The sequence below is a fragment of the Gymnoscopelus microlampas genome (assembly GCF_963454915.1).
Source record: "Gymnoscopelus microlampas genome assembly, chromosome: 2".
Classification (NCBI taxonomy): Eukaryota; Metazoa; Chordata; class Actinopteri; order Myctophiformes; family Myctophidae; genus Gymnoscopelus; species Gymnoscopelus microlampas.
In genome coordinates this window covers 45,255,130-45,275,546 of record NC_139939.1, presented here as the reverse complement: position 1 = coordinate 45,275,546, position 20,417 = coordinate 45,255,130, and the positions used below count along the sequence as shown (strand labels likewise).

General features: G+C 40.1%; 2 protein-coding genes across 2 annotated transcripts; one reads left to right on the top strand and one right to left on the bottom strand.

The window, feature by feature from the left end:
- The first annotated feature begins 3,190 nt into the window (after positions 1–3,190).
- On the top strand, positions 3,191–12,155 carry LOC311058571 (CCN family member 1-like). Its single transcript, XM_084076033.1, has 6 exons — positions 3,191–3,410; positions 4,605–4,818; positions 6,529–6,776; positions 7,416–7,557; positions 8,436–8,611; positions 10,483–12,155. Exons 1-6 carry the CDS (start codon positions 3,360–3,362, stop codon positions 10,786–10,788), a joined length of 1,137 nt encoding a protein of 378 aa, XP_083932159.1. The 5' UTR covers positions 3,191–3,359; the 3' UTR covers positions 10,789–12,155.
- Positions 12,156–12,670: 515 nt separating this feature from the next.
- LOC311058560 (ATP-dependent RNA helicase DDX39A-like) lies at positions 12,671–19,653 on the bottom strand. Its single transcript, XM_084076023.1, has 10 exons — positions 19,553–19,653; positions 17,815–18,023; positions 16,600–16,727; positions 15,876–16,152; positions 15,480–15,598; positions 15,128–15,259; positions 14,616–14,725; positions 13,825–13,969; positions 13,417–13,564; positions 12,671–12,918 (listed from the first exon to the last, which is right to left on the bottom strand). The coding sequence occupies exons 2-10, from the start codon at positions 18,020–18,022 to the stop codon at positions 12,902–12,904; spliced, it is 1,284 nt and encodes a 427-aa protein (XP_083932149.1). The 5' UTR covers position 18,023; positions 19,553–19,653; the 3' UTR covers positions 12,671–12,901.
- Between the last annotated feature and the right edge of the window lie 764 nt (positions 19,654–20,417).

Here is a 20,417-nt window from a genome sequence, read left to right as displayed (position 1 = left end):
AGGATTACGTAGACAATTGGCACTGGGTGAAAAAATGGGGTTGCAAAATCATGGGATAAAAAAAAGAAGGGAAAAAAAGATGTTTTATGAAACCAATCCAGATGTAAACCTGACTCTCCCCTCGTGAGAAACAACACATCATCCTGCCAACTGAAGAAGAACCAGTCCTATACATGGGAGACGTTGTTGAACTTTGTAAATGTCTCATCTATATATATATACAACTACACCTCTGACAAATCTGACATTCAGACCTTTCATATCACATTTCATACATTCTTTCATCAAAGGAAGTCTCTGTGTTAGGGTAGGTGGGCTGGAAAACCTGGTGGTTAAAGAGGAAGCAGTCAGGGGGGAAGGAACAGTCAGTAGGTTTTTTGTAGAATAGTCTGAGCCATGCCCTTGTAACAATAAGCTTGTTTTTACCCTGACCTTTAACCATTCTTTCCACATCCTCGTATCCTCATCATCCCCATGTCAGCACCATGTGGTTAGAAATAATGATCAGAAACGGCTAGCCCATGAAAAATGGAGATGGAACATTCAAATAAAACAATCAAAGCCCATGTTAAAAGAATGTAAATGAAGGCTATATAATGGACATGTGTCATCAAAAATTAAAGTTTTTGATGTATCTCAGGCCACTTCCAATGGGCTACCTTAAAGGGATAGGGAAAAAATACTTTTTTTCAATTAGTCACCCCATGGAGACTTGAATTCATGGGGAATAAATTGTTTATGTCGCATTCCTAAGCCAATAATTTGATGACCAGAGGACTGGTAGGCAGCGGTTCTGGTAGGAGACACAAAGGAGACGCTTTGTGTCTCCATCAAATTATTGGCTTAGGAATGCGACAAAAACAAAAAAATATCCATGAATTAAAGTCTCCATGGGGTGAGAAATCGATAGGAAAAAAAGTCATTTTGGGGTGAACTATCCCTTTAAGTTAATTGTTGGCTTAATGCTATTCTCAAAGTGGGTCCAGGGTAGCCTGACATTGGCCAGACTCATAACGAGTGAATCCACATTATCAGTATGGCAATGCCAGGCTAGGTCCAGGGACCCTCTGGGTTCTTTGAAAGGGTTCTAAATGGACCCCTACAATGTAAGGGCCCTTTTGGAACCAATCAAAGAAGACCTGTAAGGCTTACTGTACAGGTCTGTAACTCTGAAAGTGCACAAATGGAACCAAATGGACGGGTCATTTGGTGTAAAGTAACTAAGTACATTTACTCAAGTACCATACTTAAGTAAAATGTTTAGGTATTTTTACTTAATTGGAGTATCTCCAGTTTCCAGTACTTATACTTCTACTCCACTACATCTCAGAGGCAAATATTGTATGTATACTCCACAACAATGTAACTTTAGTTAGTTTGTAGATTTTGATTATTATTACAAAACATACATTAACCACTTAAGGCCTATTGGCCATTTGAAAATAGCAAATCTACAAGCTCACAAGCTTGTAGATTTTTATACATTTCATATATTTGAAAACGCGAGAAATGGAACATTCTGCATCATGAGTACTTTCTACTTTGGTACATTACGTGCCGCCCTGTCGTACAGTGACAGTCAAACGATGGACTCACACAGGCAGTCTTCAGGCGTGCTGTATTTCCAATTAATCGTTTATTAGTAATAGTTGTTGTTGTTTGTTACAGAGTTCTCGGCGCGCCAACTGGGAGCTTCACCGTTGCCCGCACACACACAGTAAATGTGCCCTTTCTACTTCCTGTGTGTCTTTATATTCAGCCCGCTTCCACCTATACCATGGCATTGGTTCTCAAAGTGGGGTACGGGGACCGCAGGGGTACTTGAGGCGGTTCCTCAAGTACCCTGGGGTACTTGAGAAACCACTTTTGTTCCATTTGTACACTCTCAGAGTTAAATTAACATTGATTTTATAATATAAATTCGGGTCCCAGAGGTATAAATGCCATTAAATGGGGGTCCGTAGCCTAATACATATCAAACTGGGGGTCCTTGACATTAAAATGGTCGAGAATCACTGCTAGAAAGCCGTATAAACCTTCTCTTATTGGGGTCCCTGGCTTATCTTTTCAAATGGGGGTCCGCGGGCTAATAAGTGTCAATTTGGGGGTCCTTGACATGAAAAAGTTTGAGAACCACTGCTCTATGGCTTCTTCCACAGGTAATAATGTTAGGCTGGGCAACACACATTACATTTCTACATGGAGGTATCGGTAAAGTAAGAATTGTGAGTACCTTTTCCACCACTGCTCGTCTGCAAAACAGACTGAATCTCCCCCCTCGCCCCTTCTTTTCCTTCCTGAGGTGGAGGTCTTATTAATGTTACCGTGCCGTCTGGCTCACTCAGCGACCAGCTGAGTATATTTACTTGGTGTTAAAGGAGCGGCGGCCACAAAGGCTGGAATGTGTGTAAGTGTGACTTGAAAGCACCAGGTTACATTTGAGTTTTTAACCCATAAAATAAATAGAGTGTGTCCCGACAAATCTTTATGAATGGCCGTATTCATGCCCAGGCGCCACGCCCCCCTAATCAACTCCTATAACTTCGCTCCTGTTCTTAACTCCACCCATTAAGAATGTTGTCTCTGGATTGGTGGAAGAAGTACACACATTTTTGTACTTGAGTAAAAGAAGAGTACCAATACCACAATGTGGAAATACTCTGTTACAAATAAAAGTCAGGTATTCAAAATATACAATAAGTATTCACATTAGAATGTACTAAGTAGCCTATACTCATTTTGCACAATGTCCAATTTCACAAGTTTCCAAATGCTTTGTAAATAGCAGATCTACAAGCTCACAATGTGTCGCAAAGCGTAGCCTAAGTATGCATGGGCCTGAAGTGGTTAATGCACGTTTTGTAATAATAATCAAAATCATAATTAGTAACTCAAGTTTTCAAATAATTGTAGTGGAGTAAAAAGTATTATATTTGCCTCTGAGATATAGTGGAGTAGAAATAAAAGTACTGAACATTGGATATACTCCAGTAAAGTAAAAAATACCTCAAAACTGTGCTTAAGTACAGTACTTGAGTACATGTACTTAGTTACTTTACACCACTGGTCTCTGGATAGCTGCCCGCATGTTAATTGGGTAGACATATGGTGAGGGGCGGAGCCTGTCTCGCTAGTAGGGTCTATAAATTAGGAAACAGTTGCAGAGCACTAAACCCTGGAATAAGGGGAAGGAGTCAAACTTTAATACACTTGGACAATTTCTTGATTTAATTCAAGGAAAACTTACCTAGTGACGGTGCTGACATTCTCTCTTCAAGTTGTCTTTGGACTAAAACTCAGTGTAGGCTGTAGTTTTTTGTATTCATTTTTTGTTTGTTTGTTTGTTTATTGTCATAATCATGGCGTTTATGCTGTATCTTGCTCTCTCGACAATGACAGTCATCAACCAGGTAAGATATTTAGATATTTGTTATAACTATATTATTACATAATCACATTATTACAGAGAAAGTGCTATTTATTATAATCACATTATTACATAATCACATTATTACAGAGAAAGTGCTATTTATAATCACATTATTACATAATCATATTATTACAGAGGAAGTGCTATTTATAATCACATTTGTACATAATCACATTATTACAGAGAAAGTGCTATTTAGGGAGTGCTATTTAGTCTTAAGTGTCTGACTCTCTCATGTCAGATTGTAGGTTAAAGACTTAGTTACTGTCTATTAAACTAGGATTTATTCCAACACTAGACAGGTTAATGCTTGTTGACCATGATTGCTTTGATTCCTGGAAGAACTTGGCAGTGTTACAGTGCAGTGCTGCATGACTCAAATCATAAGTCAGGAGGAGATTCATTGGGCATAAAAACCTAAGCTGTCTAGACACCAAGGTCCAGAACTGACTTGTCTTTGGCTACTGTTATCCACACACACCACACATGATTGCCACACTATATTCAGTGATAAGAGCCAGTTTCATTGTCGGGAGTTCAAAAACAGTCACCAACCTATTTACTGTACCAACCGAGATTGTGTTGATTTAGTGTTGATTTCTACCACCTGAACACTGTTCCTCGCCGAGAGCTGGCGAAAACTTCTGGGAACTCAGATTACCTGAACACTAATTGAAATTTAAACTAATAAACTTTTGCTTAACTACTACTGGACTACCCCCACACACACACACACACACACACACACACACACACACACACACACACACACACACACACACACACACACACACACACACACACACACACACACACACACACACACACACACACACACACACACACACACACACACACACACACGCACACACACACACACACTTTACTGACTGAGATTTTGGTTTTCTTGGTGCAATGGCCTTCATTAACCTTATATTTGACAGCTGAAAATTTCTCTGTGGCAACTTCAACAATATTTCAGCAAATCAATTGAAATGCAAAGTGAAATTCTAAAGAATCAATCAAAGAAGCAATAGCAACTTCAGTTAGAGTTATTATTCAATGAATGTTTTCACAGTTATTCTCAATTTGCGTTGAGCCATCGTGTAGAACTACCATTTCCGTTAGGAGGCTGAAGAAACTCTCCCCCTATTTTTTCTCGTTATTCCTCCAGGTGACTGCCAGCTGCCCAGCGGTGTGTGAGTGCCCTGCACAGCCCTTGGCATGTCCGCCTGGGGTGAGCACCATGCCAGACAGCTGCGGGTGCTGCAAGGTGTGCGCCGCACAGCTTAACCAAGACTGCAGTCCCATGATGCCTTGTGACCACCACAAGGGCCTGGAGTGTAACTATGGCAATGACGTGACCACGGCCTGGGGCATCTGTCGAGGTGAGGAGCGAAGGAAATGTAATGTGTGCGGGCAGAGAGGGCTGTGGGTGGGTGGCCACATTCCTCTAGTAGTTAAAACAATGTGAATCCCTATAAGTAAACACTAATAAACTTCCCTTAGTACTATTTACGTTTAAAGTAAATAGCACCTGGTGACGAAATGACTTTATAGCTCTGCCATGTTAATCATTATAACACAGTACATTCTCTCTCTGTCGTTTGGGTTAGGTGATTTCTCTCCACTCCTTTTACCACCCCGTCCTTGGGGCTGGGGGTTTCCCCCGGGCTATATTTCTGTACATTGAAGTGTGCTTACAACTACAGGGCAGAAACACATTGTGAAGATGTAGTCTAAATTTGAATTGAATGTGATGGTTGAAGCATGCTGTATAGTTATGTGACACTGCAGGCACACAGCCTTTTGAGGCCATGTAGATAGGTAACTCTGAACAAAAAGTAATTTCCATATATTTGTTTCTTTGTCAGGGATTTGTATTTTATTTGTTTATGCCTATGCCTTAAGAGAAACATGGAGGGAGGCGATATGGCCAGCATAGTGCTGTACTGCATGGTGTTACATGTGACCCTGTCACCCAAGGTTCAACCATGTGTTGAAAGTCACCAGAGCACCCCAACATTTGACACACCGTACAACTGCCCAGCTGGATGGCGGTAGGGGTATTTTAATGTGTAGTGAATGTCTGATGTAGGGGGATTAGAGTTAAAAATACACTTTCCCTCCATGCCATGTGAAGACAGCTCCATGAATAGCAGTTTATTTTCAAAGCTTTGGTGACAAGGAGTCTGTCTCTACTTCCTGTGATATTTCCCTGACCCGTACCGCTCCACATCCTAGCTTTCTACCGTGTGAGTTTCTGTGTGCTCGTGCGGTATCACGTTATTCTGTGTTTGTTTGTCACGAGGCAGGGAAAACATTGCGCAAGATGACTGGTCTCCACCGTTGAAACAAGAGAATGCGACAAATTCCCTTCAGACATACCCAGGATTGTCAGAGGAGGTTCTGTCAAAAGATCCCTTTCAGATTTCAAAGCACAGCCTTGTCTTTAGAATCTGACAGACATGCTAAAAATCATGTGGACATCTTTGAGATACCAAACATTGCATGGATGATTCCCAAGAATCCTAAAATATCCCTATTGCTCATAATTTTATTTGGTGGCATGAATGTGCAAAAGAGACCTTATTGATACGGTTGCGATACGGGTTGGAAATGTGAAACACCATAGGTCAGGGGTGTCAAACTCATTTTGGGGCAAGGGCCGCATTGGGCGAAAGGTGATTTGATGAGGGCCGCGACGAGGGGCGCGATGCCACGTGCGTTCACTTACACAGTTGTCACTTGGCTTTGTTTTTCAGCCTGTTGCCTCAGTCACTGCTATTAACGATGACGTGATAAACAATAATAGAATATTCAGAAAATATCAATGAATCACAATAATATGATTAATGCTTCAAATGAAATCAGGCTCATGTGGTTAAACACCTATGGAATAGGTGTTTAAGCACTTACGTCTGATTTATACTTCATAGTAGGATGGTGTCGCATGGCAAAAATAGCCAATCTACGAGCTACAAGGCATTGCATATTCGGATTATTTTGTATTTGTTGAATTTCTTTGAAAAAACTTTTCAAACGTCACGCCTATGATATGCTTTATTACAAGATGTGCCTTCACCATGTCTTCACAGCAAAATTGGAGGGCCGGACTTGTGAGTACAATGGCAGAATGTACCAGAATGGCGAGAGCTTCCAGGCTGGCTGCAAGCATCAGTGCACCTGCATTGATGGTGCTGTGGGTTGTGCCCCTCTCTGTGACAACCGTCTGCCCCCAGCATCTCTCTCCTGTCCTTACCCACGGCTGATCAAGGTTCCAGGGCAGTGTTGCTTCAATGTTGACTGTCATAAGGACATCTGGCGCCTGCCACCTAAACATAAGGTTTGATCAACTATTAACTTAATGGCCCGGATACAATCTCTATTTTACATGATATTTTACATGATATTTTTCATCTGTATCATAACAAACATAGTTCCAAACATTCTGTGTAAGTTATTGAGACCTACAGAGTACCATGATTGAAGGCAAGGCACGTTTATTTGTATATTAGTCAGGGTTCAATTATGGTTGCATTTTTTCTCATGGTATGAGATTCATCAGCAGTATCACATTGCATAAGAGCATTTTATACTTAAATCCATGAATAAAAGGGACAGTCCGATTTATAGTATTTGTTCAGGGGCTTATGTGCATTAACTAATGGTGGTGGTTTAATGATATGGGTAGTATCATTAATCATGTAAAGGGATTGGTGTATACTGATAATTTGTTGTATAATCAGATCATATTGTAATACTCCCTGAATGACATTAAGTTCGTATGAAAGGCACATTTTAATGAGCCAGTTCAGAAAAGAAAAATCTGCCTTTACAACAAGCCTTCTTTGAAAAGATAAACACTTTTTCATAGGAGCAAAGGATTTTCATTCAAGTGAATGCACAACATGTAATCATAACTGCAGGATTCATAAATCACTGATAGAATTTCTGTTGTATCTTATTATTGTCCCTACAACAGGTGCCTCTAATACGGCAACACCAGTCCAAATCTCACCTTCCTGTGCCATACCAGCCTGGTAATGAGCTGGCACTGGGCAATGAGTTGGCCCAACACAACCCTGAGGGCTGGGAAAACAAACGAGGCTATAAACAGTGGCCTGGTAAGATAGAGAGTGTGTATATTATTCATTGTCTCTGTTTGGTTTATTCTGTGATAGTGGGAAGTTTTTTCAGAGGGGTAATTTTGAGTGGGTACATCAGTTTTACTGACACCGACACGTACTTCCCCTTAAAATCTTATATTAAGCAAGAAGTGTACTTGCATTCGATCATTTGTGTTATCAGGGGGAATGCTGTCCCCTAAATGCCCTGGCCCTACAGCCCATATACAGTATGTCATCATAGCATGTCTCTGTTTTGTTTTCACCAGTGGTGTACTTAAGTACAATTTTGAGGTATTTTTTACTTAACTGGAGCACTCCACTACAATTATTTGAAAACTTTAGTTACTAGTTACTTTGTAGATTTTGAATATTATTACAAAACATACATTACCCACTTCAGCCCTATATACATTTCGGCCATTTGAAAATAGCCACTCTACAAGTGAGCTTACATACATTTGAAAATTTGACATGGGACCTTCTGCATAATGAGTACTTTCTACTTTTATACCTTCACTCAAGTTCATTTTGAATTCTGGATTTTTTTCTTGTAACAGAGTATTTCTACATTGCAGTATTGATACTTTTACATAAGTAAAAGATGTGAGTACTTCCACCACTGGTTTTCACCTTATCACTTTCTTTGTTTTCTGCCCCTCTACCTCTACCTCTACCTCTACCTCCATCTGTCTGTCTGTCTGTCTGTCTGTCTGTCTGTCTGTCTGTCTGTCTGTCTGTCTGTCTGTCTGTCTGTCTGTCTGTCTGTCTGTCTATCTGTCTGTATGTCTGTCTGTCTCTCTCTCCTCTGTGTCTCTCTCTCTCTCTCTCTCTCTCTCTCTCTCTCTCTCTCTCTCTCTCTCTCTCCTTCACTCCAGTATGGAACCATCTCCAGTGTGTGGCCCAGACCACTGCCTGGTCTCCATGCTCACGGAGGTGTGGGATGGGTGTGTCATCACGCATCACCAACAACAACCCCCAGTGTAAGCTGGAGAGAGAGACAAGAATATGTACCGTACGCCCATGTGAGGGCATGATGACCCTCCCAACAAAGGTGAGTGTAAGAGCCGAGGCAGAGACTGTCCCTGAGGGCGAACTACTTTATCGCCACTGTTGTGCAGAATCAGAATCACTTTATTTGTCACTTAACCCATGTACTTACATACATACAGAAAATTAAATACTGTTCCCCCTCATAGTCACTTGCAGTGCAACATAAAACATCAAGCCTATCTAAGAAACATAAAAGACCCAGACTAAAAACAGCATAAACAAACATAAAAAAAAAAACAATATGTATGACATGCAATTCATCAAAACAATTACCAACACAGCACATATAGGTAAAGTGCCATGGTGCAATCCTTTAAAAAGGTTACCAGCACAGTCTTAGTAAAGTGCTGTTGTGCATTTCAAAAGTAATTACATCAGAAACCATGTATCTCCATATTTTATGTTTTTATATATTTTTTCAGAAATGAATGCCCTACTTTATTCTTCATCATAATGACAGTGTTGTGCAAAAGAAAATAGCTGATCTACAAGCTTGCAACACGTCATGATGCAACACGCTGTGAGCTTGTAGATTGACTATTTTTAATTATATTATATACTATATTTAATAAATACCCTTTTTTTGCGGTTTTCAAATATTGTTTGACACAGAATCAAATGTTTTATGATTCACCAGGAGCGTGGATGGCTTGGTTGCAGGCTTAAATATATATTTTCAAAAATCTCGATGGGAAAAATGCATCGGCTTTCTATCTGTGGAACCACAAAATGGCCACCACTGCTGTGCCCTATATACTTTGTCATAGGAGGAATAGTGAAAAGATTTATTTATGTATTTACATTTTCACCTATAATAACATGCCCAAAATAGGGGGTTAAGCTGGTTAAACATTAATACTTTACATTATATTTACACATGCACAGAGGTTCTATTAATTATTTTCCATCCCTAACTATGCAGGGACTTGGCCAAAATAAATTATTTTGTACTTGGTACACTTGGAGCATGAAGCAAATTGTGGACCGTCTTGAGGTTAAAAATAACACAGAACTTAGATTTTCCCTGCTTAGATAACAATAATCAGAGGCTTAAAAGACTTCTTGGTTATGTCACTGAATAAATGTGGTCTTTGCACTAACATAATCTTCATTCCAAAGGATAGAGATAATCTAAGATACTTTGTGGAAGCCAGGTTCTACATCCAGTGGGAACTGCATGGCTTGGGCCTTTGGTGTTTTCAGTGGCAGCCAGGCGCCTTTTTAAATATAGTCCCCCACCCCTGGCATTCCTGACAAGCAACTGTCCATAGCTCAACCTTGTCCGTGTATCCAGAACGAGGGGAAGTGGTACATCTATATTAATCCTGTTGGACACAAGCTGTGGACGTTGAATTCGCTCCCTAACTGCTCTTATCTGCTGTTTTTAATGAGTTAAACCTGTTGGTACTAATAAATAATGAGTATATAGGAAGTGAGTATATATAGCCTACTATAATGCATAGGCCTATGTTTAATTGTCAGCTTTCACTAATGTCAAATGAGTTCAAGTCTACACTATTAATGTGAAATTACGGCTGTTATGAAAAGGTTCAATGCTCATTTGATGTTTTTTCACTGAAATCCATTAAATGCGTGTTTTACAGGATGTGATGTTTGTTTATGCTGTTTTTAGTTTGGGTCTTTATATGTTTCTTAGATAGGCTTGATGTGACTGAGGGGGAACGGTATTTCATTTTCTGTATGTACATGTACTGTAAGAACATGGGGAAAGTGACAAATGAATGTGATTCTGATTCTGCTTCTGATTTTCCTATCCATGTTGAAGTCATACAAATTTTGCATAGTGATGTTCATCTTTTCGTCAGCTGACCAGAGGTCATTGAAGTGTCGTCTTATTCTATCTTATCTTAGAAAGGGAAGAAGTGCTCTCCAACCCTCAAAGCACCGGAACCCATACGACTGTCCTACGGAGAATGCCTGAGCATCCGGCTCTACCGACCCAACTACTGCGGTGGGTGTGCAGATGGGCGGTGCTGCTCCCCACGCCGTACGCGCACTGTGCCGCTGAGCTTCGTCTGCCCCGATGGCGAGCGCTTCCAGAGGTCCGCCATGTTCATCCAGTCCTGTAAATGCAGTGACGACTGTGGCCATCTCAATGAAGTAGCACTCCCACCGCAGCATTGGATGTATGGTGACACACACAAGTTCATTGACTAAATGTGTGGGGAATTTTGGCTGGTTGAACCAATTCATTTCTTTCTTGATGAAGGAAGATGTTTATGACAAAGAGCCTTTTTGCTCAACTGGGTGAAGGCCCTGACTACAGGGTGTTAACCTGACCTGTCATGACTACAGGCAGGAAGGGCCTGCGACTGTGACAGGTTTGTTCACTATAATATAGGCAAACTAAACTGTAATATGTGTGGTTGAAGTGGATTGAAATGTATACCAGTCCACTCCTGTACAAACAGACATGGGTCCTAAAATAGAGCCTTGAAGTACCCTCGACTTCTAGAACGCTGGACCAATTGCTGGGCCAGATGTTAAGGGATATTTTCAGGTCCTCAGCCTAACCTGTATGGAGGAACAAGACAACAGGAACACAGTAGCGTGTCCTGTACTGAAACTTATGAATTTGTTTGGGCAGCAGCGCACATATTACTGCAATATGCAATTTCACCTACAGTACATCAGTAGCTCCGTAGGGATTGTCTGTTGTGATATTAGTGATGACATATCTCACATTGTGAGAGTAGTGACTAAGATTTGACAAGCCAGAACAGGCAGAAAGAAAAACAGAATCGCATTATGTGGAAGAGTCCCAAAAGGAGCATGCATGAAGCAAAAAGCACAAAAAAATATTTTATTTATTACTTTTTATTCACAGAAACCAATTTCTTACTCAAGTACACAGTGTACCGATGTTGGGAGTTGTTTACAGTGTGCTGAAATGACAAGCCATCTAAAAGTAGATTTACGGATGGTAATGAATGATAGCCCTGCTCCTTTTAGCCTACGGACTGTTTAACTAAAAGGAACGCTATCTGGAAACGAGACAAGTGTCCAGCTGAGACTGGACTAGTACCAGGTCCTTGGAACATTTCTTTCTTCTTTTTCCAATTTCTTTCTTTGCATCAAATGCATTTCTTTATATGAGCCTTTTAAAGACGGATGGATGATCGTGTCTGGATGAATAAACTATTTCAATCCAACAATTGTGTCCTTGACTTTTATGTTCCACACCTCACACACGTTCATAGATAAAGGCATTCAGGCTTTATATCTGTCCCAAGTTAGTGTGGGTAAAGCCATGTGAACCTGTGCTCAGGTTTCAGTTGAGTTTTATTTTAACTCTACTTGCAGTTTCAAATTATCTCAATTGGCAATGCATGTCAGTACACAGCAGGTAGACATGCTATAGTAGATATTCATGCCACGGTGATACTGCCACCTGCAGTAAGGATCATTTTGTATTTCATATAAGACCACTCTAATATTTACTATTAGTAGTAGTAGTAGGGTTAGGTTATATATATTGTATATATTGTATATATACAATTATATATACACCATTTAAAAAGGTAGGGTAAGTGATATTTTTTGGTTAAAACAAAAGGTTTTGTGTTAAAAGATAAAGCACTGTATTCTGATAGTAATCATTGCTATAGTGTGTGTGTTTAGTAACAGGAGCCTCCATGTCTCTCCAGCTCTTTAATAAACAGAACATACATTTTCAGGTTGGTGACAAAATCTCAGCCAATCAGGAGGGAATACCCATTTATCAGCTAAATTTTTATATTGTTCCAGTTCAGATTTTAACTCCTCATTTATTTGTGTCATCACTTCCAATTTCACTTGTTTAATATGTATCCCGAGTTCTCCATCCTGATTGGATAAAATTGATATCCTGACCTGAAAATGTATTTTCTGCTTAATAAAGAGCTGGAGAGACATGGAGACTCCCGTTACTGAACAAACACTCTATAGCAAGGAGTACAAAATAAAATAGAACTATTTAACACTTATTTTAACCAAAGAAAATCACTTACCCTACGTTTAAAGGTTTATTGATTAAGTAAATCAACACAGTAAAATAATATGATATAAAAAGTTTTTATTTCATTAACCAAAAAAATACAACCACGTTATAACAAGGATTTTAACAACCCTCCAGAGACAGGATCAAATAAAAAAAAAAGTTGCATGATTATAAACGTCGAAAGGGAGACTGGGGTGGGGGACTTTAAAATGAACACACATTTTCTGTGTCAACAAATACACACTGAGAATGAGGGCCACACATGGATCTTCAATGGGGAAGACTTCAGATTCATCTGGACTGCTCGACTGAAAATGAGGAAAGGAGACAGGTTATTTTTAGCCCAGTAAAACATGTCTAAGACTACTATAATTGGGATTACGCTCCCTTTAGAAGAATGTTTTTCAAACCCAACTATAATGGAAAAGTAATATTGAGCTAGATAACAGCAAGACCTGGATATGCAACCACTCTTAAAATGGCAGTATCATCTCTCCTGCAGGTATAGAAAACAAAACCTTGAGATTACAGTAAAATGGTTTCTCTCTGATCCCAGACTTGATATACTTGTTAACAGTGTAGTAGGAACCCCCTCCATGTCAAAGAAGCAAAGCTTCTGCAATGGTTTGATTACTTATCCGCTATAGCTGTACAGTGAAAGAAAATGGAAATGTTGCTACTTCTGGTTTCTTGCTCATGGAGCACAGAAGCAACAGATAAAGACTGACACCATTAGGCCATATATCAGGCCCCCAGGTTCTTACAAAGTTCAATGTCGCTTTAAGCTTCCATCAAGGGGGACTTACTGTAGGTGGAGATGTCAATCTCCTCTGGTAGCTCTGCTACGTTGACCTCAAAGCGGTCCTGCACATCGTTCAGAGTCTTGGCATCTGTCTCGTCTGACACAAAAGTGATGGCCAGGCCTTTAGTTCCGAATCTGCCAGCACGGGCCACCTGATGGAGAAAGAAGATGGAGGTTAGGGCTCAGCTCAGAACACAAACAAAAACTGGAATGGGAGTAGGAATGTGGGAGGAGAAATGAAGTGACTGTGCAACAAAAAAGGTGGAAAAAAATAAAACCAACAATGTGAAATACAAACAATAAACACTGAGAACACATATAATTAATTGGACAAATGTGCCGTCGGTCTTTAAAGGCATAACATCTACACAGACATAGCCTACATAGGAGGCCATAGAAATGCTGTACTGACTCTGTGAAGGTATGTGTCTGAGTCTTCTGGCATGTCATAGTTGAAGACGATGTTGACGCGCTCGATGTCCATGCCTCTGCCAAATAGATTGGTGGCCACCAGGATACGTCGCTGGAAGTCCTTAAACTGCTGGTACCGGGATAACCTGGGTGTGATAAGTTACATAATCAATAAGAGATAAAGCAAGCCAGTGCAAATCCCAATTCACACAATACTCCGACAGCAGTAATACAAGATACTTTTTTTAAAGATGGTTTGCTTTTATTTAGCTATGAGTGTAGAGGGACAGGAAACAAATGGCAGAGAAAGAAGAGACTTTCGAGACATAACTGCTGTTAGAATTGAGCTCTGGTCCTCATGACTCACAAGGAGCTTGTGGTTAATGCACCAACTAGCTGCATCACCAGGCACCCCACAACACACCATTGTAATTGTTTTGTAACTTATGTAACTTTCAAATATATTTTTATTGCAGATTATGCTGCATACAAAATGTTTGAACCATCCAAGCAATATTCTTTTCCTTTTAACTTGTAATTGACACTTTTATAGCAGCATAAAGAAAAACCAAACAAATCTATAGTACGTTGATCCATAACAGATGCTTTTGATGACGATGAATTAAAAAAAAAACACCAATTCTAATTCTCTATGCACTTCCCAGAACTGGAGTCAATAATGTTGTTTGTCAAATAAATATATAGGACTTCATAAACAGCAACACCAGTATTTTTCAAATATCGAGTTTCTGTTTGGAGAAGATGTGAAACCCTGTGTCCAGCTGTCCATACCTCTCCTCTTGAGCCATGCCTCTGTGGATGGCAATGGCAGGGAAGTTCTGCTCCACCAGCAGCTGGGAAAGGGCCACACAGCGCTGCACTGACTTCACAAAGATCACCACCTAAATAGGACACGCAAACAGTAAAGGTACATCAACCGAGAGCGGTATACATACACTAAAAGGACACAAATATCTCCTTCTAGGGAACGAGCAAAAAAAAGCTTGTTGTACACTTGTGGCTTTGTGAAAACCGTTTCCTTTGAACATCAGGCCAGGAGAAGCGTTTCACCTGGCCAAACCAAATCAGCTACAGAGAAACACCATGACCACTTTTTTAACAGAAGTGGGCTGCAGTGAGGTAAATTGCAAACATTAAATGATAAACTACTGTAGCTGGGTATCCGTACACTGACCTACACAAACTAACATCAAGTACAACATTTGCAGAAGATTACACCCATAGAACCCCCAAAATACAGTCTCATATTTGTTAGTCAACAGTTGCCAGTTGTGTAAGTGTACCTGGTTGAACTCGAGCACATCAAGTAGGTCAAAGAGTTTGCGGTTCTTCTCACTGTCCTTCAATTTGCAGTAGTACTGCTGCAGGCCGTGGAGGGTGAGCTTGGTCTCATCATCCACAAACACCTCCATGGGCTAAAAATGGAGGGGAGCAGTGTATTCTCATTAGGGATGCAAATTTAAAAAGGAATCTTCTTAATCATCATGCAATCCAACAAAACCACAGAACAGACAAAAATGAATAATATGAGATAATGTCCTCCTAATCAAATCCATAGCTAGAAATAATGTAGCCCCAAACAGGTTCTAAATAGGTTAAAGGCAGTACTTTAGGTCAACAGAGGCTTTAACTCACATCTTGCATGAACTTGCGGCAGACCGGACGGATCTCCTTGCTTAGCGTGGCACTGAACATCATGCACTGCTTCTCGTGAGGTGTCAGCCGGAAGATGTCCTGCACATCACTCCTCATGTCTGTGATGGGGTGGCATCCAAAAGGTTGTGAGTCAAAGTAGAACCCCCAATAGGTTCAAATTAAACACAATGTCCCTTAAACTTTATTTATAATTTAGTAGAACGGTGTCACTTGCTGAAAATAACAGATATTTAAGGTAAAACCGGGTCAACACTATCGTACTACAGAGCATAAATTAGACATTGTTCTGCTGAGACTTGTAAACTAGCCTATATCCCCAACTACATCCCCTTAATAAACAATGAAGAGAATCAATCTTTCATAGGCTCCACTCACCCAACTGTTCCAGCATTTTATCACACTCATCAAGAACAAAGTGTTTCACATTCTTCAGGTTGAGGGTCTTATTGCGAATGAGGGCCAGAATTCGGCCTGGTGTTCCTACAACGATGTGGGGGCAGTTCTTCTTCAGGACGTCTTCATCTTTCTTGATGGCCATGCCACCAAAGAATACAGCTGCCTTGACGTTGGACATGTACTTGGAGAAGCGCTCGTACTCTTTACTGATCTGGAATGCCAGCTCTCGTGTGTGACACATGACAAGTACGGATACCTGTTGTGAAGAGATGAGGAGATTAGCCCCTTTATACGTTAAATAAGGGCTATTTAATTACCTTTAATGTTAGTTTATTCTTTTTTTTTAAATGACAAAATTGACCAATAAAAAATATACGCCCTATGTTTAAAATCTAAGATGCTCTGGACAATACAGACAAAACATTAACGTCTTGTCCAATTCTTGACAACCTTGTACAGTAAACATCACAGGGAAACTTTTAAATGGAAATAAAATTGGTTGATGCAATTCTATAGAATTATTTTGCCAAACAGGGCATTCCAAAGACTTTAAGCGCCCAGAAGGAAAACACCCAATCACCTGTCCAGGTCGGGCTAAGATGTCCATGATTCGAGTTTATATGAGGAGAATAAAGGATCTGAGATGTAGCTAGGACTAGACAAAAAAAGTATTTTTATAACATTAGTGTCATGGCCAACTCACCTGACCATCCACAGGTTCTATCTGCTGCAAGGTGGCCAATACAAACACTGCCGTCTTACCCATACCAGACTTGGCCTGGCACAGGATGTCCATTCCCAGGATGGCTTGGGGTATGCATTCATGTTGCACTGAAACACAAAAGTGGCACTGCTTATTTAGTGACAATTTCAAGAAATCGGACAGATTGAAATATTAGGCATGTAATGTAGAAATTAACAGAATGAGTCCTAGTATGTATGCATGTAGAACAAGGAGCTAAGACTAGTTCTCCAGTCCAAACTCTACAGCAGCGGTGTCAAACTGGCAGCCTGCGAAGGAGTCTAATCCAGCCCACAGGATGGTTTTGAGGAATAAAATAAATCCATTTTTGTATCTGTACAACATTCATCCTCACTCTTTCCTGCAGCTCTAGTGTGCTGCACCAACAGATTGTTGTGTATGTACTTAAGAGAATAGACCCCAGCCTGTCTCCAACTATCCGAGACCCTTCTTTACAGTCAATGCGTGTAGCTCACTGACAACATGGACAAAATATTACTGCTGCCAATATTCCCAACTCTCGAAGGACTCTATTTTTAACCCCGTCTCCCGCTGTGCTCCTGATTTGTAATTTCTCCTATTAATCTCCCAATTTCATTTGAAATGCATGTGTCAACTCCGCCTGATGTTCATCACTGTGCTCGCTGAAGTATGCTATTTTTTCTGCATAAAAGTTAAGTGCAAAGTAAAAGCCTCATTGTTAATTGAACTCCAAGAGTAGATGATTCTTGCAGAGATTGGAGTGTGCGGAAAGACTTTTTATTCAGGTTAACTCTGAAAAGTGTACAAATGGAATCATTTGACAATTTTACACACACACACACACACACTAAGATGCCAAAGTCACTGGACTTAACGACAGCCTATGCAATACACAAAAGGCTACAGACTCAATAGATGAATGTGTTGTTTCAAATCCGTTATTGTTGCCACTGACCCATTTTCTCATGAGAAAAAAAAGATGTACAGATTGGACACGCACATCACCAGTGTGTGCGTGTGTAAGAGAGAATAATGCTTGGTTCCACAAAAAGTAAAAAATGTTAGAGTTATAGTAGTAGCGACTGAGACACCTGCAAGCAGGTTTGGGAAAAACCCGTACACAGCTGGTCCGGCGGCCGGCCGTGTGACCTACAATGAGTTCTACGGCCCTGATCTACAATGATAACTATTCACCTTCTGAGGGATGCTCAAAACCACAGTCAACGATTGCGCGGAGAAGTTCAGGTTTGAGCAGGAAGTCTCTGAAACCAGAGCTGTGGATGGAGACGTAGGAGCCCTTCACCTCCTTCTTGCCTGCTGGGGCTGCGGTCTCAGCAACTCCCTGTGGCTCCTCGTCTTCTTCATAATCGAGCAGCTCGTTGTCGACATCGTTCTCAGCCATGCTGTCAGGGACGACAAAGAATAAAAAAATAATTAATATTTTGCCATATGAGAGAGTGTTGCTCACTGAAGTGAAAATGTGTGATTTTCAAACAAAGTGATATGGTCAGGTTGGGACTCCCAGAAAGGCCCAACTTTACAAGCATTTAAATTACCAGGCACAAAATGAAACGGCAGCTACAGAGTGAAATCTTCCATTCATTTAATTTGGTGTATTAAAAAAAAGGTTAATTGTGCACACTCTGGGTAGTTAAATTAATACCCAGGAGAGTAGGCTAAGTTATTTGAGGTAATAAAAAAAAAAGGTTTATTTTATATACTCTTGGGTAATTCAATTAATAACAAGGAGAGTACAGTTTAAGTTATATGAGGTAATGACATTAGAGATGTGCATTTGAGGAAGGTCATGCAGTTACAGAGGTGTAGAGTAACAGCTGAGGATCGCTCTCTCTCTCTCAGACACACACACACACACACACACACACACACACACACACACACACACACACCACTTCATCTGGTGAACAAACAACTTGGCCTGGCAGGCCGCAGACGAGACTCATCCATCAACATGTCCAAATGTTCTTACGCTGATTAAAACACGTTGACGGCGAGATGTAATCAATTAAACAGTGATTAATAATACCATGGTACGCACGGCTACAGCCTGAAACCCCAGCAGAGCCTTTCTCTCTCCCTTCATAAACAATGGACTCCAGGCGTTCTTCTCCCCCTAATTCAAACTCACACCGCTAGCAGTGTTGCCATGTTTTGTGAGAGAGATAAGCAGCCAGGTCTAGGAAAACAAGCCCAAAAGCAGCAACTAGGCCACATAAACCCTTTAAACCAATTTGCATTGGCTATTTTCAAAAGCTCTTGCAATAAAATGTGGAATATTTGGAATACTTTCTTTAAACATTTTAACACCACAAATGCTCACTGAACCCTGGCACAAAATATTTCTGAAAATATTTGAGACCCACTGGTTTAAATAAATAATGAAAAAAGCAAGCCTAAATAAGCAACTACACTTTAGAAACGAGCCTAGAAACGAGCCAAAAAAAAACGCAACGACCAATTTTTACAAGCAACTTTACAGAAAAACAAACCCAAAGTAGCTTATAATAAGCCGCCGTGGCAACACTGGCTGCTAGTCGGCTAGTTAGCAAGCTAGCACATAAAGAGCCAGCTTCATTCACTCGTCAAACAATTAATTACACATGAGAAATACTATCTTATATCATGTTATATGCGGTCCGTTAAATGTTCGGTCAATTGCATGACGCAACCAGTAATCTGCAAACACACACTCTAGATCACACTCATTAACCCATTTCAATACAACTGCGACGTGACAACGGCAAACTGAAGGTACATGCTAATGTTAGCCGCCGACATATTCTCTACCTCACGTTCATTAGTTGTTGTTGCTTCTTAAAACGCAGCTTTCTTCACCGTGTGGTGAGACCAAATGTTAGGTACGTGTTTACAACGAGTAGCGGTAAAGAAAAGTACATAAAGTAATCGTTACCTTGAAGAGTTTTCTGTATATCTTGGTCGTTACGTTACACGCTGAATGATGTCGCTAGCTAGCTCCTTGTTCTTCTGCCTTTGTAGTAGGATGTAAGCGCTACACTAACTGGCTCATTACCGCCTCTCACTGGTTTAAAGGTGTATTGCGGCTATGACCGCAATACACCTTTAAACCTTAAAGTGGTTCTTCTCAGCGGTGGAAAAAGTACTATATGTTTTTTTACTTAAGTAAAAGTATCAATACTGCAATGTAGAAATACTCTGTTACAAGTAAAAGTCCGGAATTCAAAATGTACTGGAGTAAAAGTACAAAATGTCATGCAGAATGTTCCATTTCACAAGTTTTCTAATGTATAAAATGTGTAAAAATATTTAGAAAATAGCAGATCTACAAGCTCACAATGCCTCGTGATGTGATGCATTGTGAGCTTGTAGATTGGCTATTTTCAAATAATAGTTAAAGTTTGTATATATCAAATTATTGTAATGGAGTAAAAAGTACAATATTTGCCTCTGAGATGTAGTGGAGAAGAAGTAAAAGTAACGTAACACCTGGCACATGACACACTCACACATTAAAACCAGGGAACCAACCAGTGGTGTAAAGTAACAAGTAGGCAACATATGTACGACCTCAAGACCTCAAGTAAAGTAAAAAAAAAAAAATAGGTTGCCTATTTTTACTTTACTGGATTATTTCCAATGTTCAGTACTTTTATTTCTACTCCACTACATCTCTGAGGCAAATATTGTGCTTTTACTCCACTACAATTATTTGAAAACTTACTTTGTAGATTATTTTTGCATAAAACAAACATACATTAACTCACTTTTTCCAACACAGGAGCTAACTATCTCATAAA

Excerpts from the sequence above, each read along its gene's own strand:
- LOC311058571 (XM_084076033.1), top strand. The coding sequence starts at position 3,360 with ATGGCGTTTATGCTGTATCTTGCTCTCTCGACAATGACAGTCATCAAC. Across the intron at positions 4,819-6,528 it reads GGCCTGGGGCATCTGTCGAG|CAAAATTGGAGGGCCGGACT; the intron begins GTGAGGAGCGAA and ends ATGTCTTCACAG. Across the intron at positions 8,612-10,482 it reads TGATGACCCTCCCAACAAAG|AAAGGGAAGAAGTGCTCTCC; the intron begins GTGAGTGTAAGA and ends ATCTTATCTTAG.
- LOC311058560 (XM_084076023.1), bottom strand. The coding sequence starts at position 18,022 with ATGGCTGAGAACGATGTCGACAACGAGCTGCTCGATTATGAAGAAGAC. Across the intron at positions 15,260-15,479 it reads GCCGCAAGTTCATGCAAGAT|CCCATGGAGGTGTTTGTGGA; the intron begins GTGAGTTAAAGC and ends CTCCATTTTTAG. Across the intron at positions 13,565-13,824 it reads CAGACACATACCTTCACAGA|GTGGCCCGTGCTGGCAGATT; the intron begins GTCAGTACAGCA and ends TTTCTCCATCAG.